The sequence below is a fragment of the Heliangelus exortis genome, chromosome 31, assembly GCF_036169615.1.
Source record: "Heliangelus exortis chromosome 31, bHelExo1.hap1, whole genome shotgun sequence".
NCBI lineage: Eukaryota > Metazoa > Chordata > Aves > Apodiformes > Trochilidae > Heliangelus > Heliangelus exortis.
The window spans coordinates 1,418,663-1,443,296 of NC_092452.1; the positions used below are offsets into that span (position 1 = coordinate 1,418,663).

At 68.0% G+C, this 24,634-nt stretch overlaps 4 protein-coding genes and 1 long non-coding RNA gene across 8 annotated transcripts; 4 read left to right on the top strand and 1 right to left on the bottom strand.

The window, feature by feature from the left end:
- Positions 1-516: 516 nt before the first annotated feature.
- On the top strand, positions 517-1,333 carry LOC139788980 (uncharacterized). Its single transcript, XR_011722995.1, has 3 exons — positions 517-709; positions 1,025-1,047; positions 1,161-1,333. It is a non-coding gene; the product is annotated as an uncharacterized lncRNA (long non-coding RNA).
- Positions 1,334-1,488: 155 nt separating this feature from the next.
- Positions 1,489-3,721, top strand: ZC3H10 (zinc finger CCCH-type containing 10). 2 transcript variants are annotated; one of them, XM_071729445.1, is made up of 2 exons: positions 1,489-1,676; positions 2,129-3,720. In XM_071729445.1, exon 2 carries the CDS (start codon positions 2,157-2,159, stop codon positions 3,339-3,341), a length of 1,185 nt encoding a protein of 394 aa, XP_071585546.1. In that variant the 5' UTR covers positions 1,489-1,676; positions 2,129-2,156; the 3' UTR covers positions 3,342-3,720. The 2 variants fall into 2 exon arrangements, with proteins under 2 accessions (XP_071585546.1, XP_071585545.1); XM_071729444.1 differs by lacking the exon at positions 1,489-1,676 and adding an exon at positions 1,708-1,854 and having other exon boundaries at positions 2,129-3,721.
- Positions 3,722-3,968: 247 nt separating this feature from the next.
- ESYT1 (extended synaptotagmin 1) lies at positions 3,969-12,769 on the top strand. 2 transcript variants are annotated; one of them, XM_071729424.1, is made up of 31 exons: positions 3,969-4,269; positions 5,233-5,274; positions 6,328-6,462; positions 6,541-6,614; positions 6,737-6,809; positions 6,904-6,993; positions 7,112-7,167; positions 7,267-7,390; positions 7,456-7,632; positions 7,897-7,979; positions 8,071-8,119; positions 8,189-8,278; positions 8,366-8,458; positions 8,562-8,633; positions 8,715-8,801; positions 8,993-9,142; positions 9,217-9,348; positions 9,525-9,701; positions 9,872-9,954; positions 10,033-10,081; positions 10,164-10,253; positions 10,396-10,491; positions 10,581-10,652; positions 10,729-10,815; positions 10,965-11,111; positions 11,206-11,348; positions 11,530-11,628; positions 11,715-11,846; positions 11,936-12,041; positions 12,152-12,201; positions 12,320-12,769. In XM_071729424.1, the coding sequence occupies exons 3-31, from the start codon at positions 6,451-6,453 to the stop codon at positions 12,351-12,353; spliced, it is 2,727 nt and encodes a 908-aa protein (XP_071585525.1). In that variant the 5' UTR covers positions 3,969-4,269; positions 5,233-5,274; positions 6,328-6,450; the 3' UTR covers positions 12,354-12,769. The 2 variants fall into 2 exon arrangements, with proteins under 2 accessions (XP_071585525.1, XP_071585526.1); XM_071729425.1 differs by lacking the exons at positions 3,969-4,269; positions 5,233-5,274; positions 6,328-6,462; ... (3 more) ...; positions 7,112-7,167; positions 7,267-7,390 and having other exon boundaries at positions 7,494-7,632; positions 7,775-7,979.
- A 546-nt stretch (positions 12,770-13,315) lies between these two features.
- Positions 13,316-16,173, top strand: MYL6 (myosin light chain 6). Of its 2 annotated transcripts, XM_071729587.1 has the most exons (7): positions 13,316-13,447; positions 13,642-13,669; positions 14,624-14,767; positions 14,851-15,024; positions 15,245-15,322; positions 15,445-15,483; positions 15,953-16,173. In XM_071729587.1, the coding sequence occupies exons 1-6, from the start codon at positions 13,445-13,447 to the stop codon at positions 15,471-15,473; spliced, it is 456 nt and encodes a 151-aa protein (XP_071585688.1). In that variant the 5' UTR covers positions 13,316-13,444; the 3' UTR covers positions 15,474-15,483; positions 15,953-16,173. The 2 variants fall into 2 exon arrangements, with proteins under 2 accessions (XP_071585688.1, XP_071585687.1); XM_071729586.1 differs by lacking the exon at positions 15,445-15,483 and having other exon boundaries at positions 13,317-13,447.
- Positions 16,174-16,235: 62 nt separating this feature from the next.
- On the bottom strand, positions 16,236-24,489 carry SMARCC2 (SWI/SNF related BAF chromatin remodeling complex subunit C2). The gene is given in 30 exon segments (XM_071729576.1): positions 16,236-16,725; positions 16,950-17,070; positions 17,073-17,321; positions 17,422-17,731; positions 17,829-17,963; positions 18,042-18,208; positions 18,287-18,416; positions 18,513-18,577; positions 18,661-18,822; positions 19,341-19,599; positions 19,677-19,739; positions 19,812-19,931; positions 20,150-20,242; positions 20,374-20,527; positions 20,623-20,736; positions 20,831-20,902; positions 20,994-21,124; positions 21,362-21,399; positions 21,485-21,544; positions 21,654-21,778; positions 21,864-21,979; positions 22,079-22,210; positions 22,285-22,360; positions 22,458-22,527; positions 22,683-22,752; positions 22,835-22,927; positions 23,025-23,106; positions 23,402-23,487; positions 24,061-24,180; positions 24,343-24,489. Coding segments are annotated over 30 exon segments (3,762 nt in total). The 5' UTR covers positions 24,454-24,489; the 3' UTR covers positions 16,236-16,487.
- Positions 24,490-24,634: the final 145 nt, after the last annotated feature.

Consider the following 24,634-nt stretch of genomic DNA (forward strand, 5'->3'; position numbering starts at 1 on the left):
CACCCCAAACTCCACACCTGCAAATCTTAACCAAAGTCAATAAAAAGAGAATAAATGATGCGATTTTTTTTTTTCCTGAATATTTCCATCTCTCTTCCTTTGCTCATAGCTCTTCCGAGGGATGTGGGGTTGGAATCGCCGCTGCTCCGGGGGCACCTCGGGTGTTAACCCTGAGTTCGAGGGGGAAAAAACGCGGGTTTGGGGTTTTTTTGGTTTTGTTTTTTTTTTTTTTTCGGAACGGTTGTGCCCTGGGAGAGGGAGGGCGGAGCTGCCCCTCAGGGTGGGCAACCGCGCGCATTTATCAACCACGGGGGTTTTGAGGGAAGCCCCGCACCTCCTGACACCTGCCAGGAACCCCCGGTGTCACCGGGATCCCACCGGGACCCCCCCAGCCCCGCCGGGACCCCCTGACTCCCGCCGGGCCCGGGGCTGCGCAAAATGGCGGCTGCCGCGCAGACTACAGCTCCCGTGATGCCCTGGGAGGTGAGGACTACAACTCCCATCGTGCCCCGCGCTGAAGGGGGCGTGGTCAACCGGCCACACTATAAATAGGTCCCGGCGGGCGAGCAGGGCTCCTCTCGGCTGCTGCTGCCGCCATCTTCCTGGGCCGCCGGTACCGGCCGCCTCCATCCGGCTCCATCCGCCGCCCACGGCGCCGCTCGCCCGCCGGGACTGAGCGCGGAGCCTCCGCATCGCCATGAGGGCCAAGGTGAGCGGCGGGCGCGGCCGATGGCGCCGCATCCACTCCCGGGGCGTCCCCAGAACCGGCCGGGAGGGCCCGGGGCGGCGGGGGACGGGGATCTGTTACATTGGGACCGGGATCTGTTACATTGGGACCGGGAGCGTCGGTGCGTGGGACTGGGGGAGAGTGACGGGGGCGGGAGGTGTTTAAGGAGGGTCCGGGTCACTTGGGGGAGGCGGAGTCGGGGTAGAGGACCGGGATGGGGTCGGGGTTCTGGGGGGGAAGGTCCGCTCCGGACCCCCTGACCCGGTTCTAACGCCTCCTTCTCCTTTCTCCCCGCAGTGGCGCAAGAAGCGAATGCGCAGGTAACGTGGGGGCTGCCCCGGGGCCCTCCGGGATCGGGGGGGGTCGCCCGGTCGCCCCCCGGTCCCGGTTCGCGGGGCCGGTCCCGGGGCCTGAGCCTCGTTTTCTCCCGCAGGCTGAAGCGCAAGAGGAGAAAGATGAGGCAGAGGTCCAAGTAGACGCCGCCGCGGAGCCGGCCCGGTACCGCGGGAAGGGCTCGGTACCGCGGGATGGACCCGCTGCACCGGGCCGGTGTTGTTGCTACGTGGCCGCCGTTGTGCCGCGAATAAAGTTGTTGCTTTCGGGAAACGGCGTCGTTCCTGCGGGCACCGGGGGCGGGGGGTCCGGTAACGGGTGAGGGAGGGGGCGCGGCAGCGGTACCGGTACCGGTACCGGGAGGGAAGGGGGGGGGCCGCCCGGAGGTCCCGGGATAGTGGACGGAACCCACGGGGAACTCCCGGTTGAGGGCGCACACTGATGACGTCACTGACACGGAAGGGCCCCCACGCACCGCACGCCGGGAGGGAAACGCCTGGCTTCTTCCGGGTTGCCCCGGAAGTACCATAGAGCACTTCCTGCCCGGCGCAGAGCGGCGGCCGGAAAGGGCCGCTCATTGTTGGCGCTGGAGGACCCGCGAGGAGGCCGCGAGTGGGTGAGTGCGGGACCGGGACCGGGCCGGGACGCGGCGACACCGGGACAGGTCCCGCTCCGACCCCCTCGGGCCCCCGCGGATCCCGGCCCGGCCCGGCCCTTCCCGCCGCCGGGGCCCGCCGGGTCCCGTTGCTATGGAGACCCTGCGGGGGGGGGACCGCGCCCCCGCCACCCTCCCGGTGCGGCCCGGCGGGGCTGTCAGGGCGCGGGGGACCCGCGGGACCGGGACCGGCGGCGAACGGGTCCCTCGGGACGGCCCGGAGCGAGGCTGCCAGTACCGGCAGCCCCGGAACGGGGCCGTGAGGGGCGGACCGGGTCTTCCCCGTGCGGTTCGGCGGCCGCGACCGTGACGACCCGGGACGGGGTCCCCGGGGCAGTGCGGGGCGGGGCGGGCGTTTTCCCGGCGCTCCTCCCGGCGCTCTCCCTCACTCGGTCCCTTCCTCCCTCTCGCAGCGCCCGGTGCCCCGCGGCGGCGGCGAAGATGCCGGACCGGGACGGTTACACCACCGGCGGCAGCGGGGATGAGGTGGGAGCCAACGCCGACGACATTTGCCGGGATTTCCTGCGGAACGTCTGCAAGCGCGGGAAGCGGTGCCGCTTCCGCCACCCCGACATCAGCGAGGTCACCAACCTGGGCGTCCGCAAGAACGAGTTCATCTTCTGCCACGACTTCCAGAACAAGGAGTGCGTCCGCCTCAACTGCCGCTTCATCCACGGCACCAAGGAGGACGAGGACTGCTACAAAAAAACCGGGGAGCTGCCCCCGCGCCTGCGGCAGAAAGTGGCGGCCGGGCTGGGCCTCTCCCCCGCCGACCTCCCCAACAGCAAGGAGGAGGTGCCCATCTGCAGGGACTTCTTGAAGGGCGACTGCCAGCGCGGAGCCAAGTGCAAGTTCCAGCACCTGCAGCGGGACTTCGAGTACGAGGCGCGGGGCATGGCCCCCCGGGAGCAGGGAATCGTCCCCCCCGCCCGCCGCTACGACCCCTACGACGCCATCTACGACCCCGACCGCTACGACGACCACGAGCCGGTGCCGAAGCGGCGGCGGGCGGACGGGCTGCACTTGGAGGGCTACGAGTACGGCTTCGCCAGCCCCCGGACCGTGGAGTACCGGCTGCTGGAGGAGGAGAACGTCCTCCTGAGGAAGCGCGTGGAGGAGCTGAAGAAGCAGGTGAACAACCTGCTGGCCACCAACGAGGTCCTGCTGGAGCAGAACGCGCAGTTCCGCAACCAGGCCAAGGTGATGACGCTGAGCTCCACCCCCACGGCCACCGAGCAGACTCTGGCCCCCACCGTGGGCACCGTCACCAACTACAACCACAGCATCGCCCAGACCCACACCACGCTCAGCAGCCAGGCCCTCCAGCCCCGGCCCGTCTCCCAGCAGGACCTGGTGGCTCCCGCCGGCGCCCAGGCCGCCCCCCCCGCCAACGCCGCCCCCCCCATGAACCCCGAAATCACCCCCCTCTCCGCCGCCCTGGCCCAGACCATCGCCCAGGGCATGGCCCCCCCCGTCTCCATGGCGCCGGTGGCCGTCTCGGTGGCCCCGGTGGCCGTTTCCATGGCGCAGCCCTTGGGGGGCATCACCATGAGCCACGCCACCACCCCCATGGTCACCTACCCCATCGCCTCCCAGAGCATGAGGATAACGGCCATGCCACACTGACCCCCCCGGGGGGATGCTGAGCAGGGGGGGGCCGGGGCATCCGGCCGGACTGTGACCCCCCGAGACTGAGCCTGGGGGCAGGAGGAGGAGGAGGAGGAGGAGGAGGAGGAGGAGGGACAGGCAGACCCCCCCCCCCCAGCCTGCAGTGGGGGCTCCCGGGGGGCACAGTGACCCCCCCAGACTTGGGCCTGGCTCTGGCCCCCGCTGCGCAGGGGGTGGTGGATGAAATGTGGGGTGGGAGTTGGGGGTCGGTCGGGGCTCCCCCCCCCCCCTTCTGGATGGACGTGGCCCCCCCGCAGCCGGGGCTGTGTCCTGGTGGGGGGGGGGCAGTGGCTCCCCCAGCCCTGTAACCTTTTCAGCTATTAAAAAAAAAAAAAAAATCCCCCAAATTTGAGCAGCGATCGCTCTGACCCCACCCACCCCCCCCCCCGGTGCTACCGAGACCCCCGGGGGGGTGCGGGTGTCCCCGGGGTGGGGGTGGTCGCGGGGGTCACACTCGTGACCCTGGCTGTGGGTGCCACTCGCGATCGGGCGTGGCCGTGTGAGACCACGCCCACATTCCGGAGGGGGCGGGGCTAGGGGGTGGGTGTGGTCAGCGGGGGGTGGGGTTTGCTCGTGGGCGGGGCCTGTCCCGGGCGGTGCCGCTATCGGTGCCGCTGTCGCGATGGAGCGGGCTCCGTGTCGGGGGTTGGAGCGGGGCTCGGGGCTGCTGTCCCTGGGCCGGGGGCTGCTCTGGGCCCTCCCCGCTTACGCCGCGGGGCTGCTGGGGCTGGGGGCGGGCGCGCTGGTGCTGGCGCTGGCGCTGTACACCGGGTGGCGGCGGCGGCGGCGGAACCGGGAGCGCGGGATGCGCTTGGCCGCCCAACTGCACGGCGATGAAGAGGCCGCGGTGCGCGGGGCCGCCGGGCGCGGGGAACTCCCGGCTTGGGTAAGCGGTGCCGGTACCCCCCGCCCCGCGGCACCGGCAGCCCCCCGACCGCCGCAGCCTCCGGTTACCGGCGGGGGAGGGGGGGGGCTGCGGGACGGGGCACCCCCGGCTGCCGCACTGCAGACACCCCGCACCCCCCTTTCTCCCCGTGATTGCTGCCGGCGGGACCCCCGGGGTGGGGGGACCACGTCGGCTGCTCCGCGGCCCCCGCTTCTGCTCCGTGCGGGACCCCCCGCCCACTCGCGGGTTGCACCCCCCGCTTGGGCTTCTGCCCCTCGCCGGTCGGGACCCCCGTCACCCGCACCGGGCCCCGCTGCTGCCGCCACCGCCCCCTCGCTGCACCGACGTCGCTTGAGCTTCCCGGAACCCCTGCACCGTCTGCGCTGAACCCCCCCTCCGTGACCGCGGCATCGCCCCCCGCCCCTTTGCCCCGGGGTGGGGTCTCTGCTGCGCCCCCCGCCCTGGGGTCTCCCCCGCCCGGTACCTCCCGGGGCTTCCGGCAGTGCCGGGGCCGGGCTGTGACTCACCGGGCCCGGGGGGGCCGCTTCCTGCCCGGCCGCGGGCTGGGGCGGGCTGGGGGGGCCGGGAGCCCCCTCCGGTGGTACCTGTGGGGCCGGGACCCCCTTTCTGGGAACCCCCACCCCGAGAGCCCCGGGAACGGTCACAGCAGAGCGGGAATTCCCGCCAGATGTCACAGCTGCGGGGGGGGTGACAGTCCCGTCTCCCCCTCCCCCCCCCCGGTGCCAGCTGTCACCGTCAAACCCGAGGAGGCCCCCGCGGGGATCCTGCTGGCCCGGATGGGGGAAACTGAGGCACGGGGCTGGGTGGGGCTGTCACGCAAAAGCGAAACTCGTGGCTACGCTTCCTCTCCCCCTTCTGCATCCGGGACAGATCCCCCCGTGCTGGTCCCGTCCCCCCCCCCACCTCCTGGCCCCCTGACACCCCCAGCCTGTCTGCCCACAGGTCAGCTTCCCAGATGTGGAGAGGGCGGAGTGGCTGAACAAGGTGAGGAGTCTGTCTGTCTGTCTGTCCAGCTGCAGCCCACCATCAACCCCCCTCATGCCATCCTTCCACCCTCCATCCCTCCCTCCCTCCATCCATCCCTCCATCCATCCATCCATCCCTCCATCCCTCCCTCCCTCCCTCCCTCCCTCCATCCCTCCATCGATCCATCCCTCTTTCCTTCCTTCCTTCCTTCCTTCCTTCCCTCCCTCCCTCCCTCCCTCCCTCCCTCCATCCCTCCATCCATCCATCCCTCTTTCCTTCCTTCCATCCATCCCTCCCTCCATCCCTCCATCCATCCATCCACCCTCCATCCCTTTTTCCCTCCCTCCCTTCCTCCCTTCCTCCCTCCATCCCTCTTTCCTTCCCTCCCTCCCTCCCTCCATCCCTCTTTCCTTCCCTCCCTCCCTCCCTCCCTCCCTCCCTCCCTCCCTCCCTCCCTCCATCCCTCTTTCCTTCCCTCCCTCCCTCCCTCCCTCTTTCCTTCCCTCCCTCCCTCCCTCCCTCCCTCCATCCATCCATCCCTCCCTCCATCCCTTTTTCCCTCCCTCCCTTCCTCCCTTCCTCCCTCCATCCCTCTTTCCTTCCCTCCCTCCCTCCCTCCCTCCCTCCCTCCCTCCCTCCCTCCCTCTTTCCTTCCCTCCCTCCCTCCCTCCCTCCCTCCCTCCTCCCTCCTCCCTCCCTCCCTCCTTCACTCCCTCCCTCCCTCCCTCCCTCCATCCATCCCTCCATCCATCCATCCATCCATCCATCCATCCCTCTTTCCTTCCTTCCCTCCCTCCCTCCCTCCCTTCCTCCCTCCATCCCTCCATCCCTCCCTCCATCCATCCATCCATCCATACATCCATCCATCCATCCATCCCTCTTTCCTTCCTTCCTTCCTTCCCTCCCTCCCTCCCTCCCTCCCTCCCTCCATCCATCCATCCATCCCTCCCTCCATCCCTTTTTCCCTCCCTCCCTCCCTCCCTCCCTCCCTCCCTCCCTCCCTCCCTCCCTCCCCCTTTCCATCCATCCTTTTTTCCATCCCTCCATCTCTGTCCCCTCCCCCTGCTGCAGGTCCTGGCCCAGGCCTGGCCTTTTTTCGGGCAGTACATGTAGAAGCTGCTGGTGGAGAACGTGGCCCCATCCATCCGTGCCTCCAACACCCACCTCCAGACCTTCACCTTCACCAAGGTGGACATGGGGGAGAAGGTAAAGCTTGGGGCTCCCCCGGGGGGGGTAGGGCTGCCCCCCAAGACCCCTCTGCTCACCTCTGCCCTCCCCCTGCAGCCCCTCCGGGTCCTGGGGGTCCGGGCTCACCCCGGTGCCCACAAGAAGCAGATTCTGCTGGACCTCAACATCAGGTGAGCAGCTGGAGCCACCCGTGTGGTGAAGGCGTTGGGGTCTCAGTCCCCTGCCCCCCTCCCCCGGGTTGGGGGGGGGGGGGGGTGAGGGGGACCCCACTCCCTACATCCCATCCCTGCAGCTACGTGGGTGACGTCCAGATCGATGTGGAGGTGAAGAAATTCTTCTGCAAGGCGGGGGTGAAAGGCATGCAGGTGAGGGGGGGTCCTGGGGGACGGGGGAGCTGTCAGGGGGGGCGATGATGTGGCCGTGGCTGGGGGGTCACATCTCGGTGCTGCCCCCTCCCAGCTCCACGGGATGCTGCGGATCATCCTGGAGCCCCTCCTGGGGGATGTGCCCATCGTGGGGGCTCTCACCATGTTCTTCATCCGGCGCCCAGTGAGTGCCCCCCTCCCAAAAAAAAAAAAAAGAATGGGACCAGCAGCCCCCCCCGCCACCCCAACAGGGTGCAGCTGGGGGTCTGCCCACACCTCTGACCCCATTTCCCCCCTCCCAGACCTTGGACATCAACTGGACCGGGATGACCAACCTCCTGGACATCCCGGGACTCAGGTGAGCCCCAGCACACCCGGGGGGGGTCTTCCCAGCCCCCCGGCCCCGTGCTGTCCATGCCACCCCCTCCCCCCGTCACCGGGTGTCCCCCCCCCCCAGCTCCATGTCGGACACGATGATCATGGACGCCATCTCCTCCTACCTGGTCCTGCCCAATCGCCTCCTGGTACCGCTGGTTCCGGACCTGCACGAAGCTGCGCAGCTCCGCTGCCCCCTGCCCCGGGTAAGGACGGGCCGGGGGGGCCGGGGGGAACCCAGGGGACCCTGGGCTGAGCCCCTCCTCTGCAGGGGGTGGTGCGGGTGCACCTCCTGGCTGCCCGGGACCTGCGCTCCAAGGATCGGTTCATGGGGGGGCTGGTGAAGGGCAAATCGGATCCCTACGCCGTCCTGCGCGTCGGCACCCAGGTTGTCACCAGCCGTGTCATCGATGACAACCTCAACCCCGTCTGGGACGAGGTCTACGAGGTGAGACTACCCCCCCCCCCAACCGCCCCCAGGGACCCTCGGACCCTCCCCATCACCTCTCACAGGCTTTAGGGGAGGACGTGGCCCCCCAAGGCCGTGCCCCTGACCTGGCTGTGGTTGTGGGGACCCCCGGTGTCCCCAGGCGGGCTGTAGGGACAGGAGGACCCCAAACCAACTGGGCTGGACACAGGGACCCCCGTGATGACCCCAGCCTGGCTGTGCTGGGCAGTGGGGACCCCTGTGTGTGTGTGTCCTGTACCCCAGTTCATCGTGCACGAGGTGCCAGGACAGGAGATGGAGGTGGAGCTGTTTGACAAAGACCCCGACCAGGACGATCTCCTGGGCAGGTGGGGGGGGACACGCAGACCCCCGAGCTGGTGTCTGGGATGGGGGGGGCACTGCTGGACAGCTGATGTCCCCATCCCTTTTGCCCCCCAGGATGAAGCTGGATTTCGGGGAGGTGCTGAAGGCCCGGGTGCTGGAGGAGGTGGGTGCTGGGGTGGGGGTCCCTGAAGGGGGGGTCGGGGGGGCCGTGCTGATCCTTCTGCCCCCACAGTGGTTCCCGCTGCAGGAGGGGGGGCAGGGGAGGCTCCACCTGCGCCTGGAGTGGCTCACGCTGATGTCTGACACCTCCAAACTGGACCAGGTGAGATGAGTTTGTTGGGGGGGGGGCACAGTGGGGTGGTCCTAACCCAACTGACCCATTCCCCCCCCCCCCCACCCCCCTCCTCAGGTTTTGGAGAGGAACAGAACGATTGTGGCCAAACCTGAGCCCCCCTCAGCCGCCATCCTGGTCGTGTACCTGGACCGGGCTGAGGACCTGCCTGTGAGTGAGGGTCCGGGGGGGCCATGGCTGCTAATTCACTGCTGGGGGGGGTGTCAGAGATGTGTGGGACCCCCCCTTGATCCCCCCCCCCATTTCTGCACAGATGAAGAAGCCGGGCAAGGAGCCCAACCCCATGGTGCAGGTGTCGGTGCAGGATGTGACACGGGAGAGCAAGGTGGGACAGGGGGGTCCGGGGGGACCCCAGCCACGCCCAGGGTCCTGATCACCAGTGGGGATCTCACCTGCTCCCCCCCAGGTGGTCTACAACACCTCTGCTCCCATCTGGGAAGACGCTTTCCGCTTCTTCCTGCACGACCCCATGAACCAGGACGTGGACATCCAGGTGAGACCCCCCGACCCAGCCCTGTGTCCCCCCATATCCCCCCCCCAGCCCCATTTTTGCTCCTGATCTCCCATTTTCCCCCCAAGTCCTCCCACCCCTATTTCTCCCCCAACCCCCCAGTACTCCCATTCCCCATGTGCCCCCCTCTCCCCCCCCCAAATCCTCATGAACCCCCTCATGGTGCCCCCCAGGTGAAGGACGACCCCCGCCAGAGCAGCCTGGGGTCCCTCTCGCTGCCCCTCGCCCGTCTCCTCACGGCCCCAGACCTGACTCTGGATCAGCCCTTCCAGCTCCAGCACTCGGGGCCCAGCAGCCGCCTCTACATGAAGCTGGTCCTGCGGGTGAGGGGGGGGTCGGGGGGGCTGGGGGGGTTTTCTGCCCCTGCCAGCCCTCCTGCTAACCCCCAGACCCACAGGTGCTTTTCTTTGATCCTCCTGAGAACGGTGGCCCACCCCCCACCCCCCCGGGGCAGCCAGACCCCCTGACCAGCACCAGTGGCACCCAACGCCCCCCCCACGCCAGCCCGGACCCCCAGTTTGGCACCGAGGTGGGGAGAGGGGGGGTCTGGGGGGGAGTCAACACGGGGAGGATGGATGGGGGGGACCTGCATAGGGGAACAGTGTGGGGAGCTGAGGGGGGCTGGAGTGATGGGGGGTCCGGGGACAGGAAGGGGGGGTCGGGGCCGGGGGTGCCCCCCTTGCCAGCGCCTGGTTGTGTCCCCAGCATGTCCTGCGGATCCACCTCCTGGAGGCCGAGAACCTGATCGCCAAGGACAACTTCTTCAAGGGGATGGTGCGGGGCCGCTCCGACCCCTACGTCAAGGTGCGGGTGGCCGGGGGGGTCTTCCGCAGCCGCGTGATCAAGGAGAACCTCAACCCCCGCTGGAACGAGGTCTACGAGGTACCGGGAGGGTCCCCGTCCCCCCCCCCTCCCCCTGGGCATCCCCCTCAGAAGGGGTGTGCTCCGTTTGGGGATCCCGTTCCCCCACCCAGAAGGGGAAACTGAGGCAGAGGAGAGCTGGGAGGGGAACCCCACGGGTGACACCACGGGTGACACCTCTCCCCACTCAGGTCATCGTGGACAACGTCCCGGGGCAGGATGTGGAGTTTGACCTCTTTGACAAAGACATCGACAAGGACGACTTCCTGGGACGGTGGGTCTGAGCTTGGGGGCTCAGAGGGTGCCCCCCCCTCCCCAAACCTCACCCACCGCTGCCCTCCCCCCCCCCCAGGTGCAAGGTGCCGCTGAGGAGGGTGCTGAGCACCCGCATCGTGGATGAGGTAGGAGAGGGGCTGGGGGGCTGCACCGGGGGACGGGGGGGCTGCACCGGGGGGGTCTCACCCCCCCTCCCCGTCTCCTCAGTGGCTGCCCCTGGAGGAGGTGAAGTCGGGGCGGCTCCACGTGCGTCTGGAGAGGCTGAGCCCCCACCCCAGCACTGCCCTCCTGGAGCAGGTACGGGGGGACAGGGACCCCCAAACCCCGTCCCTGTGCGTCCCCACCCTCATCCCTCCCCTTGTCCCCAGCTTTTTTCTCCACCTGTCCCCGCGTGCCCCCCCGGCCCGTGTGGGACCCTCACCCCCCCCCTGCCCCGCAGGTCCTGCACACCAACAGCCTCCTGCAACCGGCCCGGGGCGAGGACCTGGCGGCCGCACTCCTCTCCGTCTTCGTGGACCGAGCGGCCGATCTGCCGGTGAGTCCCCGGCCCCCCCCGGCCCCTCCCGGCTCCCCCTGGCCTCCCCCATGGTCCCCATTGTCCCCATTGTCCCCTGCTGTCCCCAGCTCCGGAAGGGCTCCAAGCCCCCCGCTGCCTTTGCCAGCCTGGCCGTGGGCACCGTGACCGCCAAGACCAAGGTGAGAGGGTGGGGGATGGGGAGGGATGGGGGGGGGATAGTGGGGAGGGGTCTCTCACTTGCTCTCCTGCCCCCAGACCTGCTCCCCCTCCACCGAGCCCGTGTGGGATGAAGGCTTCTCCTTCCTCATCAGGCGGCCCCACGGGGAATCGCTGGAGCTGCAGGTCTCTGCCCCAACCCCAGGGTGGGGGTCCCATCCCCATCAGCCCCATGGCGGGGGTCCCGGCCCCACTGTGGGGGTCCTCTCCCCTAGGAGGGGGTCCGGTCCCCGTGGTGGGGGTCCTGCCGGGGGCTGATCCAGCTGTGCCTGCAGGTGAAGGAGGAGGGGGGGCAGCCCCTGGGGACCCTCACTCTGCCCCTGTCCCAGCTCCTGGCCACCGAGGGGCTGGTGATGGACGGGTGGGTGCCCCTGGCCAGGGGGGGACCCGGCAGCCAGATCCTGCTGCGGGTGCAGCTGGGGGTGAGTGACCGGGGGGTTAACGGGGGGAGGGGAACGGAGGGGTGGGGCAGCTGGGACCCTCCTCACCTTCCCCTCCCCCCGGCTCGCCCCCCAGGTGCTGGTGTCACAGCAGGCGGAGGCGGGAGCTGGCAGCGTGTCCCTGGACGGGGGGGACAGTGCCCCCCAACCCAGCGAGGCTCCGGGGGAGGAGGAGGGTGGGGCCGGGGGGCTGCGTCAGCGCCTGCTCCCCACTGACAGGTAAGGTGGGGGGGCACAACCCCCCCCAACCCCCGGTTGCACCCATCCCCTGTCCCCGTGTCTGCAAATCCCCCAGCCAGGATGGGGGAGTCTGGGGGTGAATTCTTCCCCCCGGGGAACCTGTGACGCAGCCTCCCCGTGCCGGGGGTCTTGGGGGGGGCACTGACCCTCTGCCCCACAGCCCCCCCGAGCAGACAGAGGGTCCCCTGGGCCGGCTGCAGCTCACGGTCTGGTACCACGGGGATGAACGCAAGCTGGTGGCCATCGTCCACGGCTGCAGGTGAGGCTGCAGGTGGGTGGGGGGCATGGGTAGGGGGTCTCGAGGCTGGGCCCCTCCTACCCTGAGCCGTGTCCCCCCCTCCCCAGGAAGCTGAGGCCGGTGTCAAAGGAGCTGCCGGACCCCTACGTGTCCCTGGTGCTGCTCCCCGACCGCAGCCGCAGCACCAAGAGGAAAACCAGCGTGCAGAAGAGGACCCTGAACCCCGACTTCAATGAGAGGTGGGGGGATTAGAGGGGGCGGGGGTGTCCTTCCCGATGCTGCCCAGTTTCACCCAGTACGGCCCAGTACAGCCCAGTCTGTTGGCCAGGTTCGAGTGGGACATCTCCCTGGAGGAGGCCTCGCGGCGCAAGCTGGAAGCTCACGTCAAGTCCCCCCTGTCCTTCATGTCCCGGGAGAAGGAGGCGCTGGGCAAGGTGGGGGGGGGGGGCAAGGGGGGTGGCTGGGAGGGTCCGGGGGTTCAGAGGGGGTCTGGGGGAATACTGGGGGACCTCGGGATCCTTGCTGAGCCTCTGCTCTTCCCCAGATCCATCTGGACCTGGCGCGGGTGGATTTGTCCGAGGGGGGAACCTGCTGGTGAGTGGGGCCCTGAGGGGGTCCTGGGGGGGGGGGGGGGGGGGAGGATGCCCCGAGGGGTCTATTGGGGGTGGGGGTGGTGGCTTTTCACCTCCCCCTCACCTCTCTCTCCCCACAGGTATGAGCTGCAGGATGAGAGGAGCAGCCCCTAGAGCTGGGGAACCCCCGGATCCCCTCAGTCCCCACCACGCTTGGGGCAGTGGGAAGGGTGACGGGGGTGGGGTCGAGCCCCCCCCAGCTGCTCCTCCCGCACCCCCTGCCCCCGCCTCCACTGACCAAAGATGCACCGGGTGGGGCCCCCCCTGTACCCCCCCAGACTGTTATGGACATCGTGCCTTTTGCCCACTGAGGACCCTCCCGGCGTGGGGGTCCTCGTGCTCCCACCCCCCCCCCCGGGAGACGCTTCTGTTCGAGCCGCTGTCACCGCCACGATGCCACCACCGTGCCACCACCGCGCTGCCACCACCGCGCCCACCCCCCCGCTGCCTTCCCGGGGCTGCGTCCCCGTGTGCGCGTGTGTGTCGTGTGTCCCCCCCCCCCGTGACAATAAAGGAGGGAGGAGACCGTGGCAGCTTCGGGTGGTCCAGGGAGTCCCGGGAGGGGTCCCGGGGAAGCTCCCGGGGTGTACTCCCCCCCGTGTGACAGAGTCCTGCGGGTGGTGTCCCTTGTGGGGTGTTCCCCACCCTGGTGGGATGCACGGTGGGATGTTGTGTCCCCCCCACCCCCCGCGTGGTGTCCCCACCCTGGTGTCCCTGGTGGGCTGCCACCCTCAGGCTGTGGTCACCATGGTGTCCCCATCGGGTGGGGGGTTGCCATTGGGGTGTCCCTCCTGCCATCACCCCACTGTCACATCCCTGGTGGGATGCTGTCTTTGGGGTGTCCCCCCATGGGACCTTTCCCCTTGCAGTGTCCCCCCCCCCACGCGGTGTCCCCCGGGGGTGCTCCCCGCTGCGCTGTCCCCATCATTGGGGTGTCCCCTCGGGGTGTCCCCCACCGTGGTGACCCCCTCCCCATCCCGCTCCGTGCCCATCTATAGACAAAAAATCCCCCCCGGGAGAAAGGGCGTGGCCTCAGATGTCCCCGCCCCCTCCTGCATAATTAGCCGCTTAATTAGCGCGCGGTGACGCAGCCGGCGCGCGCCCAATGGGCCTTCGGTGACGCCGTTCGGTAGAAATCGCCCGCCCGAACCCCCCCCTCCTCCTACGGCCCAGAGCGCGGAGCAGGGACCGGAGCAGCAGCCGACATGGTGGGACACTGGGACCGGGACCGGCACCGGGACCGCGACCCGTACCCGGCATCAGCACCGGGACCGGCTGCCGCGAGCGGGGAGGGCGGGGGCGCGGCGGGGCAGGGGGCAGGGGGGGTCTCACCGGGTGCGGGCGTCGGTGCCGGTACCGGTGTCGGTACCGGTCCCCGCTGACCGCGGTGCTTTCCCTGCAGTGCGACTTCTCGGAGGAACAAACCGCGGGTGAGTTACCGGAATCGGGAACATCTCCCCCCCCACCCAGCCCCATACTGGGAACGTCCCCCTTCCCGGTACCGGGAATATCCCTCCACCTCGGTACTGGGAACCGAGAACATCCCGCCGCCCCGGTACTGGACACCGGGAATAGATCCCCACGGTACCGAACACCGGGCATGGCCTCCACCGGTACCGGGCACCGGGAACATCCCCCCAGCCCGGTACCGGACTTAGGGAACGGTTCCCCTCTCCCGGTACCGGGAACCGGGCACTGTTCCCAGCGGTACCGGGAACCGGGAACATCCTCCCCCGGGCCCGGCGCTTCCTGCCCGGCCACGGGCGGGGCCTCTCGGGGCAAAGTCCCGGGCGGGGGGTGCGGGGGCCTGGGGGATGCGGGGCGGGGGGCATGCGGGGCCGTGGGGGGATGCGGCCCCAGGCCCAGAGGGATGCGGGGCGCGGGGGGGTTCGGGCCCTTTTTGCACCATTTGCCCTTATATGGGCAGAGCGCGGGGCCGGGCCCGCATTCCTGCGGGGTGGGGCCGCCCGGCCGCCCGAGTTCCCTGCGGGGGGGGCAGGGAAGGAGTTGCGGGAGGGGCAGGGAAGGAGTTGCGGTGGGGGAGACACGCAGCATCCCGGCTGTGCCCGGCGCGGGGACCACGACCTCCATCTGGGCCGGCGTCGGGTTCCACCTGGAAACCGGATCCCGGCGGGAGCGAAACCCGACCCGGGGTCGCGGGGGGGGAGGGGGGTCTGAGGGGGGGGAGCGGGCAGGTAATGGGGTCCTCAAGGTGCAGAGGGTTGGGGGTGCAGGCTCTGGGGTCCCAGAAGTGTGGGGGGGTTGTGGGAGCAGCATCCCTCGTGGGTAGGAGGGTGAGGGGATCCCGGTGGGGTTGTGGGGGTCCCGGTGACCCGGGAGGGGGGGGGTCTCGGGGGTGCCCCGGTTCTGACGCGGCTCTGCAGAGTTCAAGGAAGCGTTCCAGCTCTTCGACCGCACCGGGGATGGGAAAATCCTCTACAGCCAGTGCGGGGATGTGATGCGGGCTCTGGGGCAGAACCCAACCAACGCCGAGGTCATGAAGGTGCTGGGCAACCCCAAGAGCGATGGTGAGGGCGGGACCCCCCCCCAAATCCCTGTGGGCACCCCCCTGCCCCCCCTCAGCCCCCTGCCAACAGCTTCTGTCCCTCAGAGATGAACGTGAAGACGCTGAGCTTCGAGCAGTTCCTGCCCATGATGCAAACCATCGCCAAGAACAAGGACCAGGGCTGCTTCGAGGACTACGTGGAGGGGCTGCGGGTCTTCGACAAGGAGGGCAACGGCACCGTCATGGGGGCCGAGATCCGCCACGTCCTCGTCACCCTGGGTGAGTGTCACAACTCCAGACCCCCCCACAAAATCCCCCAAGGACCTCTCGGCCATCCCTGGGAAGCCCCAAATCCCAGCCAGCCCCAAGGACCCTGTGAGCTCCCACCCAGTGGTGGGATCCCTACACCCCCCAGCCAACTCCAGGGCCCCCCCACAAACCCTGGGGACCCCCGGTGTCCCCTCTGCTGTCCCCGTGAGGTGACAGGGCTGTTCTGCAGGTGAGAAGATGACAGAGGAGGAGGTGGAGCAGTTGGTGGCCGGGCACGAGGACAGCAATGGTTGCATCAACTACGAAGGTGAGGGACGGGGCTGTGGGGAGGGGGTCCTTGGGGGGGTGGGTGTCCCATGGGTGTCCCGGGGGGCACAGCCACACCCCCCACTCCCTCCTTGACCATCATGTCTCCTTCCTTCCTCCCAGCGTTTGTCAGACACATCTTGTCAGGGTGACGCCGCAGGGGTACGCGCCTCCCCCGTTACTTACAGTTTTTTTTTTTTTTTCCTTCCTGTTTTTTTTTTCTCAGTGGCGTCTTTTTTTTTTTTTTTTTTTTTTTTTAATAGTAAAATAAAATCAAAACCCAAACAAACCAAACAAAAAAAAAAAAGCCGCCTGGTTTGCGCTCTCACCCTTGGTGCAGCCCTATCCCTTCCCCCCCCCCCTCAAACCCCCCTGCATGTCCCTCTGCATGGAGCCCCCTCCCCCTCCGTGCCGGGGCTGGGATGTGGGTGCTGGTGTGGGGGTCCCGTGGGGGTCCTGAGGAGCTCCCAGCCACGGGACTGCAGCGATGCCGGTTCCTCCCTGCGCTCTTCAGCCCTTTGACTTTTTTTTTTTTTGGTTTTTTTTTTCCTACCTCTCTCTGGGACAAGGGCTGGGGGGGCCCAGCAGATGTCCCCCTCCCTCACCCTCCTCCCTCTCCCTCTTTCCACAGAGCTGGTCCGGATGGTGCTGAGCGGCTGAGGACCCCTCGTGTTCCTGTCCCCACCCCCACTCTGAGTTTTGTGCCTTCTCCATACTTTTCCTGCCACCGCCACTGAGTCCCATTCCCCACTTCCCCCTCCCCACCTCCCCCAGCCCCCCACCCCCCAGCCCCCCCAGCTCCACTGGCTAAGTTATTGCTCCACGGCATTAAATAAAGTGTTGGAGAGGTGATGTTGGGTCTCTGAAGCTTTGTGTGTGTCCCCCCTTCATCCCCAGACAGACCCTGCAGGAGGTTGTTTCTTCCCGCCCCGGGGACTTGGAATTTTATTTTTGTTGGTTCTTTTTTTTAAAAAAAAAAACAAAAACAAAACAAAAAAAAAAAAAAAGGGGGGGGGGGAGAGGATGACAACTGAGAAGGCATTGGGGAGGGAGGGGGGGAGATTCAGGGAAGGGGGGAAATGCCCAAGTGCCAGGTGGGATTGGAGCTGTCTCATAAATAGCCGGGGGGGGAGCAGGGTCCCCGGCCCGCCCAGGGAGACCAACACTTAAATAAAATCCGGGACAATCATAAAAAAATACCAAAACTGGTGGGGGAGAGGGGAACGAGGGGTGGGTTTTGGGGTGGGCTTCCTTTGGGGCGCCTTGTGGGGGCGGGAGAGCCCGGTCTCCCCGGGCCAGGGGGGCTGTGGCTTCCTCGTCGGGGGTCTCACTGCGTGGGGGGGACGGGGGTGGCCGTGCTGGGGCTGGGTGCGATGGGGTCCGTCTGCAGGGGGGGCCCTTGGTCTGCGAGGAGAGAAAAGAAAGGGGTGGGGGGGGTCACATCTGGGGGGGCAAGGGGGTGCACGAGCCCCTCTTGCCCCACAGCTCCAGGGAAAGGTTGAGCCCCCCCCCCCCCAGCCTCATGCCCGCGAGTGGGTTTGTGTGTGTCCCCCAAATCCCCGAGCCACAACCGGCGGGTCCCCGCCTCCCTGTCCCCGGTGGCCCCCCGTGTCCCCCCCATGTCTCACCTGCGAGGAGGCCGGGGTTGGGAAGGAGGCTTCCCTGCACGGCGGCCACGATGGCGGGGCTGTGCGCGGCGGCCGAGCCCCCCGCCAGCTGCGGCAGGGCCAGGCCGGGTGGGTGGGTGTTGGGGGGCAGCCCCCCGGGCGGCATGCTGCTGGCCAGGGCCCCATGCAGCGGGAGGGCGGGGGGGTTAGCGGGGAAGGAGGCGCCGGGGGGCTCGGCGGGGGGGTTAGCCATGCTCAGGGGGATGGCGGATGGAGGCAATCCGAAGGGCAGAGCCGCGGGCGCATTACCGGGCACGGCGGGGTGGCCGCTGCCACCGAGGCTCCCGGCCAGGCTCTGGGACGGCGGCTGCTGCCCGGGGAACGGCGCCGGGGCTGCGGGGAGAGCGGGGTCAGCGCCGACGCCCCCGACCCGGTGCGGAGACCCCCCCCCCGACCCTCCCCATCCCAAACCCACCCCGAGCCCGTGGCTCACCGTGCGGGACGGCCGGGGCGCCCGGCGGCGGGGGTGGCTGCGGCGGGGGGGCCCCGGGCAGCGGCTGCCCCACGGGCTCAGCGGGGGCCACCATGGCGGGGGCGGGCGGCGCGGCCAGCGGGTGGGCGGCGGGGGCCAGGGGGGCGGCGGGCAGGGGCTGAGCTCCCGGTGGCAGCGGGGGCGGCTGCTGCTGCTGCTGCTGCTGGAGGTGCTGGAAGTGCTGCTGCCGCGCCCGCATCTCCGCGTACTTCAGCTGCTCCATGTGGAAGGCCTGGCGGTCGGCCAGCAGCTGCTGCCGCTGGTATTCCAGCTGGAGAGGAGGAGGGGGAGACAGGCGGGGGTCAGGAGGGGATGAGGGAGCCCGGGGCAAGCACCTGGTGTCCCCCATCACCGCCAGCAGCACTCACGGCCTCGCGCTCCCGGTCCATGATGGTCTCCAGCTCCTCGAAGTGCCGCAGTTTGATCTCCAGCTTCTTCATCTGTGTCTCCACCAGCAGGGCCACCAGTGACTTGATCTTCCGTTCCTCCACCGCTGCCAAGTGCTGCGGGGGTCCCCAGGGTGGTCAGCACCCACCACCCGGGCTGTCCCCTGCCCCCCAGCCCTGTCCCCAGCCCCTCACCTTGGCCTTGACGGCAGCAGCAGCCAGGGCAGCAGCGGCAGCAGTGGAGAGGTTCCCCTCACCGATGTCCCGCTCCACCTTGGCCTTGCGCTCGGCCTCGGGCTCTGGTGGCTCCTTGGGCACCTCCTCTGGACCCTCCTTCACCTCCTTCTCCTTCTCTGGCTCCCCTTTGGCAGGACAAGGGTCATGTCAGCAGGGCTGCGGGGAGCTCAGTGCCCCCCCAGCCCAGCCGGGGTCCCCCTCACCTGCACCATCACCATCACCCTTGTCGGGCTCCTTCTCGCCCTCCACCTCCTTTCCTTTCTCTTCCTCCTTCTTGGGAGCCTCTCCAGGCTTCTCCTTCGCCTCCTCCTCTGCAGCACCGTCTCGGGGCTCCTGTGGAGGGACCATCCCCCAGTCCATTCGGGTCCCTGGACCCTCACACCCCAATCCCCAAACCCCTGTGTGCCCCCTCCCCAGCCCAGCCATGACCTTTGCTTCCTTCTTCTCCTCCGTTGGCTGCGCCTCCGCCCTCGGCTCCTCCGCTCCGCTCTCCTCTGGGGACACAAGTGCAGGCTCAGTCCCTGCCCCCTGCCCTAGGCCTGGCAAACTCATCACAGCCCCCCCGGGACCCCCTCACCTATCCTCTCAGGCTCATCCGAGGTGGTGCCGGCGATGCCGCTGCTCTCCAGCCCGAAGGCAGGGTCGGCCTTGCCCGTCACCTTGGCTGCCTCCTCCACCTTGCGGACGTGAGCCTCCACCAGGGCAGTGGGAACCTCCTCCTTCATCTTGGAAAATTCCTCTGCAGGGAAGCACAGACCCTCAGTGGGAACCACAGGGGACCCCCGTGCCCCTGGGAGCCACCCTGGGGCCTCAGCACTGGGGCTTGGCCCTTCCACTCATAGATCTCACCCTGTACCCACACAGGACTTGTCCTGAGCTCCATGGGACCTATCCCATCATCTCTAAGAGTCATCCCATATTCCTGGAGGGATCCCTGCAGGGCTTCATCATCCCCCCACAGGGCTCCATAATCCCCCCATAGGGCTCCATAATCCCCCCACAAGGCTTCATAATCCTCCCATCACGTGGCTCATCCCATCTCCTCTTATCTACAGATTCCTCTTATCTACAGATTCCTCTTATCTACAGATTCCTCTTATCTACAGCATTCCCTGTAGGGCTCCTTCTGTCTCTTCATAGGATGCATTCCACCTCCCTACAAAACTCCCTACAGGACTCATCCCACTCCTCATAGCACCCCCCAGCCCTGGAATCACTCCCATCCCCCCCCAGACCCCAGCTGACCCCCTGCCTCACCCAGAGCTGACTTGGCGGCGGCAGAGGCGACGCGGGGGTCGACGACGGACGCGAGGAAGGCGACGGTGCTCATGACGGGGTTCCCAGACTGGCTGAAGGGGATGGGCTGGTAGGCCAAGGGCCCCAGCGAGGCCTCCGAGTCCTCCAGGTAGGGATCCTCGATCGGCAGCCGCAGGAAGTGCAGGATGCACTCGTCCTGTGTCCGGCTGCCCACGTGCTCAGACACCTTGTTCCAGTCGTCCTTGTACATCTCCAGGGCCTGTGGGATGGGGTCAGGGGTGTCAGTGAGGTCCAGCAGCCCTTTCCTCCCTCCCCTCTCCATGGTCCCCCCGTCACCTCCAGCAGCAGCAGCGTCTCCTGCTCCGTCCACTCCCTCGTGGCGCTAGCGGCGGCTTTGCTCTGCGGGAGGACAAAAAGGGGTGAGGGGTGGTGGGTGGGGGGTGCCGGGGCCCAGGCCGGGGGGGTGCCCACCTTGGAGGGAACGTTCTTCTTGGTGTACATGTCGGTGCGGAGGCCGAAGTTCTGCATGTCGGTCGGCTTCTCCTTGCTCTTGTCGGGGAAGTTGAGCATCTGCTGCGAGGCTGAGGTCTGCTGCCGGGGGAGAGAGAGGTGCTGGGGAGGTGGCCGTGGGGGGCAGGTCGCGAGGACGCCGGTCCCCCCCCAGAGAAGCCTTCGTGCCCCGTCTCGTCACGGTGTCCCCCCCGCGTCCCTGCTCCCCGGGGCAGGGCGGCATGCGGGGCGCGAGGGGGAGGAGGGAAGGAGCCTTCCTCGGCCAGCGGCGGGGGGACGGACCCCAAGGAGCCGCCTACCAGCTCCGGCTTCCCCTTCACCGTCTCGGTGACGAGGTCTTCGATCTCTTTGCTCTTTCGGCCCGTCTTGGCGTCGCCGTCGCTCTGCCGGCCCTGAGGCACGGATCGAAGCTGTGCGATCCCCCCCCGCCCCCCCCCTACCCCGCGCCCGGCCCCCGCGGGGACCGGGGGACAGCAGAGGGGGGACGCGGCTGGGCGAGGAGCGGCCGCCCCCGCGCACCCACCTGGGGGGTCTTGGGCTGCAGCGGCACCAGCCCCGAGGGGGTGTCGGCCAGGACGTGGAAGTGAGAGGTCGGCGGGGGGCCCATGGGGGTGGGACGGCTCTCAGCATCCACTTGGTAGTTGATGAGGCCCCACTGCTCCAGGAAGGCGTGGACCCTGCGGAGAGCGGGGTTCAGACCCCCGGATGCCAAACCAAACCCCCCCCCCCCTCCCCGAGGGGGCGTGGGGGGTCCCATTGGCACCAAACCCACCTCATGATGGCACAGACGTCCCCGGCCAGGTTGCGGCGGCAGGCGGTGGAGGTCAGGTACTCCTGGGGGTTCAGCCGGTACGTGTCGATCATGAAGTTGCGGTAAGCCAAGTATCTGTGGGGAGGGGGACGAGGGGGTCAGTGCTGGCTGCAGCCCCAAGGGCACAGGGAGGGACAGGGAAGGGGCTTGGGGGGGCGTTCACCCTCACATTTCGGGGGTCTTGGATTTATTCTTGCCGTTGAAGAACTCGGGCAGCGCTCGGCGCTCGATGGCATGGACGCTGCGGAGGGAGAGGTTGGGGGAGGGCCCGGCCTGGCTGCCCCACAGACCCCACACCCCCCTCCTCCTCCTCCTCCTGGGCTGCCCCGTACCTGTTGTAGTCGAACCAGGCGGCGTAGCTGGGGATGATGATGTGGTGGGTCTGCTCTGTCACGTTGTCCTCGTGCAGGTCGGGGTTCTTGGCCTGCTCCCCCTTGCTCCCGGTACCGTTCTCCTCCTCGTCCTACCAGAGACAGGTGCCGTGTGGGTAAGGGGGTCCTGAGCCCCCCTTTTAGACTCTTCCTCATCTTCACCAAGCAGGATGAGGCCAACGGCCCAGGGAAAAGCTGCCCACAGCCCCAAGAAGGAAAGGAAGGGCAGAAAGGGGCCTTCCTGTCTCCAGAAGAGAGGCAGTGACCCTGGTGCTGCAGTGGGAACATCACCCCTGGAAAAGTGAGGAGGGGACAGCCCTGGGCCTCACCTTGCCAGCTGTCTCCATGCTCTCATCCTCCTGCTCATCTGGAAGAGAGGATTGGGCTGGGTTTGTGCACTGCCAAGTCTGGGGGTGGGGGGATCCCCATGATGCCCAGCCCCTCAGGCTCACCCAGGTCTGTCATGGTGCCCCCCTTGACGGGTGCAGACTCCGAATCCTTCTTGGTGTTGACTGCAGAAGAGGATGCGGCTCTGAGCCCCCCAGGGACAGGCCCCCAGCCCTGCCCATGTGAGTGGGGGGACAGGACCCCATAGGGGGGCTGCCAGCTCCCCAGCCTGACCTGTCTTGGGCAGGGTGACCTCCTCCACGTTGGGGACAGGCGAGGGCTCATCCATGTCCTTGGTCAGATCCTCCTGCTCCTCCTCGCGGTGGCCGCGCTTGGATTTGTTGTAGGGGGTGGAGGGTCTGCGAAAGGAGAGACCCCCACGTCCCCATCACCACTGCACACTGGGGCACCCCAATCCACAGCCACACCCCAGCCCAGGCTCACCCCTTCTTTGCATTCTTCTTCTTGGCCTCTGGGGTGGGTGAGGGGGAGGGCGAGCGCTTTCGCTTCTTGTAGTTTCCTCCCTTCTTGTCCCGCCGGTCAGAGTCAGGGCTGTTCACCTGGGGGGTGAGGGGGGGTCTCTGGGTTGGACTGAGAAGAATGACAAGGCAGAGACCCCCACCATGTGTCCCCCCCCAGCTTTGCCACCTCGCTCTGACCTCGTCTGTCAGCGTCTTGGCTGAGATCTTCTTCCTGCGGGTGATGGGGCTCTTCTCATCCGACACCTCATAGTCCTCCTCGTTCATCCACTCATTGAAGGTGTCTGTGTCCAGGATCCACTTGGCATGGACCTGCCAGGCCGGGGGGCAGGCGGGTCAGGGGAGGGGGCTGCAGTCACCCTTCCAGCCTGGAGGACCCCCGTTACCTTCCGGGGCTTCTCCGGTGTTGGGGCGTCCTCCACGGAGGCCTCGATCTCGCTGGCAGGAATCCAGGTGTCGTAGCTGTGGGTGCAGTGGGATGGGTGAGAGTGGCCCCACGGGCACCCTCAAGCTCCAGCACATCCCCACAGCCCCCCCTGACCCCCCCAGGCCCCCTCACCTGTCAGGGTAGTACCCCCAGTGCAGCAGGACCTGCTTGTCGCGCTTCATGACCGGCCGGACCCACTCCTCTGGGGGAGACACATAGCAGGGTGGGTGCTGAGTGTGGAGCTGCTGTCCCACTGAGAGCCCCCCCGTGACACTGAACACAGCCCCAGACACTGACAGCTCCCCCCTACCCCAGAATTTCACCATAAACTGGTGAAGTTCTGCCCCTCACACCCACCTTCCTCCAGGTTCCCGGGGACAGGGCAGACGATGTGGGACGCGTTGCTCTTGTCCTCAGTCACCGTGCCCTGTGAGGAGAGGGGGACAGTGGGACCAGGATGAGGCATTAGTTGGCCCCCCTGTGCCCCCCACCCCGGAGCTATCACCCACCTGGTGTCTCTTCACAATGTCTTTCAGCTTACTCAGCAGCTTGGGCTCAATCTCCTGGTGCAGGAAGATGTTGGGCCGAGCCAGGCAGTTGTTCTGGGGAAGGAGGAGAGCAGAGGGGTGAGCGGGTGGGGGGCAGGGGGGTCCTGGGTGCGTGTGGGAGGAGGGGTAGAGTGGGAGCAGTGCCCTTTACCTGCACCAGGGATTTCTCTATGGTCATGAACATCTCCACGTTGCGATCCATCCGCGAGGGATTCTGGAAATCGAAACGCCGCCTTATTGGAAGAAAAGAGCGACTCTCATGAAAGCCACAGCTCAGGTCTCCTCGTCAGCATCCAAATCTGGGGGGGTGGGGGGTCCAGGGGGAGGGGACACGCACCTGAACCCCGTCAGGGGTCCACGTGGGGTCACACATCCCCTGGCACCTGCTTGCTGCAGAGGTGGTGCCCTACAACCAGCCCACCCCCATGCAGCCACCCCGGGGTGTTCCCAAGGAGGGGACCCCCCACACTGCCCCAGCCCTATGACCCCCACCCAGGACCCCCAGAGGGGGCACAGGCAGGTGCTCACCATCCTTGGTCGCTCTTGAATTTATAGGCTGCTGCCAAGATGTGGCACAGGGCTCCCCCCGCCTTGAAATCCAAGAAGCATTTGATCTGCAACGGGAGGAGAGGGGTCAGGGGGGGCACAAGGTGGGGGCTGCAGCCAGGCTGTCCCCAAGCTGGGCTGTGGTCCCTGTGTCCCCACTGTCACCAGGTCTATGGGGCACTGTCCTGGCATCCCTGGGGGTGCTGTCCCTGGTGGGACACTGTCCCCTGATCACTGGGGCACAGACCCTGCTTGGGGGGCACTTCCCAGCAGGACACTGGGGACGGTCCTTGCCCAGGGCACCGTCCCAGGTCGCAGGTTTCTGTCTGGTTGTGGCCATCCCCCTGCTGACCCTCTCACGGGGTGGGTGTCCCCAGGTCCCTGAGGTCTGCCCATGGCTTGGAGCCACGTCCCCGTGTCACCGGGTGCTGTCCCTGCTCAGGGCTTTGTCCCCGAGTCCCGGGGGCACCGTCCTTGCTCAGGGCCTTGTCCCCCAGCCCATCCCGGTGCTGTCCCCACACCTCTGGGGCGCTGTCCCTGCGGGGGGTGTGTGTGTGTCCTTGTCCCCCGGTCCCCACGTGTCGCTGGGCCATGTGCCCCAGGCCCACCCGGTGTGGCGGGGATGATGGGGGGGGTCTCACCGGCAGCTTGGTGAGGGGCGCGTTGCTGACGTGTTTGCCGAACACCTCCTCCTGGAACTGCAGCAGCTGCACCACCAGGCTCGACAGCGACTTGTTGGTGGGGGGCTCGGCCTGGATGTACTGCGGGGGGCAAGGGGGGGGTCAGCACCGGGGCGATGCGGGGAGTGTGGAGGGGGGGGAGGGGGTGCTGGGGGCGGCGATGGCGGCGGCGGGGCCGTGACAGGCCGGGGCGGGCGGGGAGGGGTCCGGTGCCGCCGCCCCTCGCTCCCAGCTGCCGTTTACCTTCTTGTAGTTCTTGCCGAGCCAGAGGCGGACGTTGTCGAATTGGCTGACGGTGTCCGAGGCCTCGTAGTATTTGACGTTGGGGCCGCCGTCCTTCTTCCGCACCGCCATCTTGGAGCGGGACGCGCGCGCTGCCGCCCCCTGCCGGCCCCGCCCCGCCCCGCCCGCGCGCTGCCGCCCCCTACCGGCCCTTCCCGGGCACTCCCGCGCTCCCCGTTCGGTACCGGCGCTCAGCGCCCCCCCCAGCGGAAGGTGAAGGGGAGGGGGGGGGGGGGCGGCCCGGGCGGGTTCG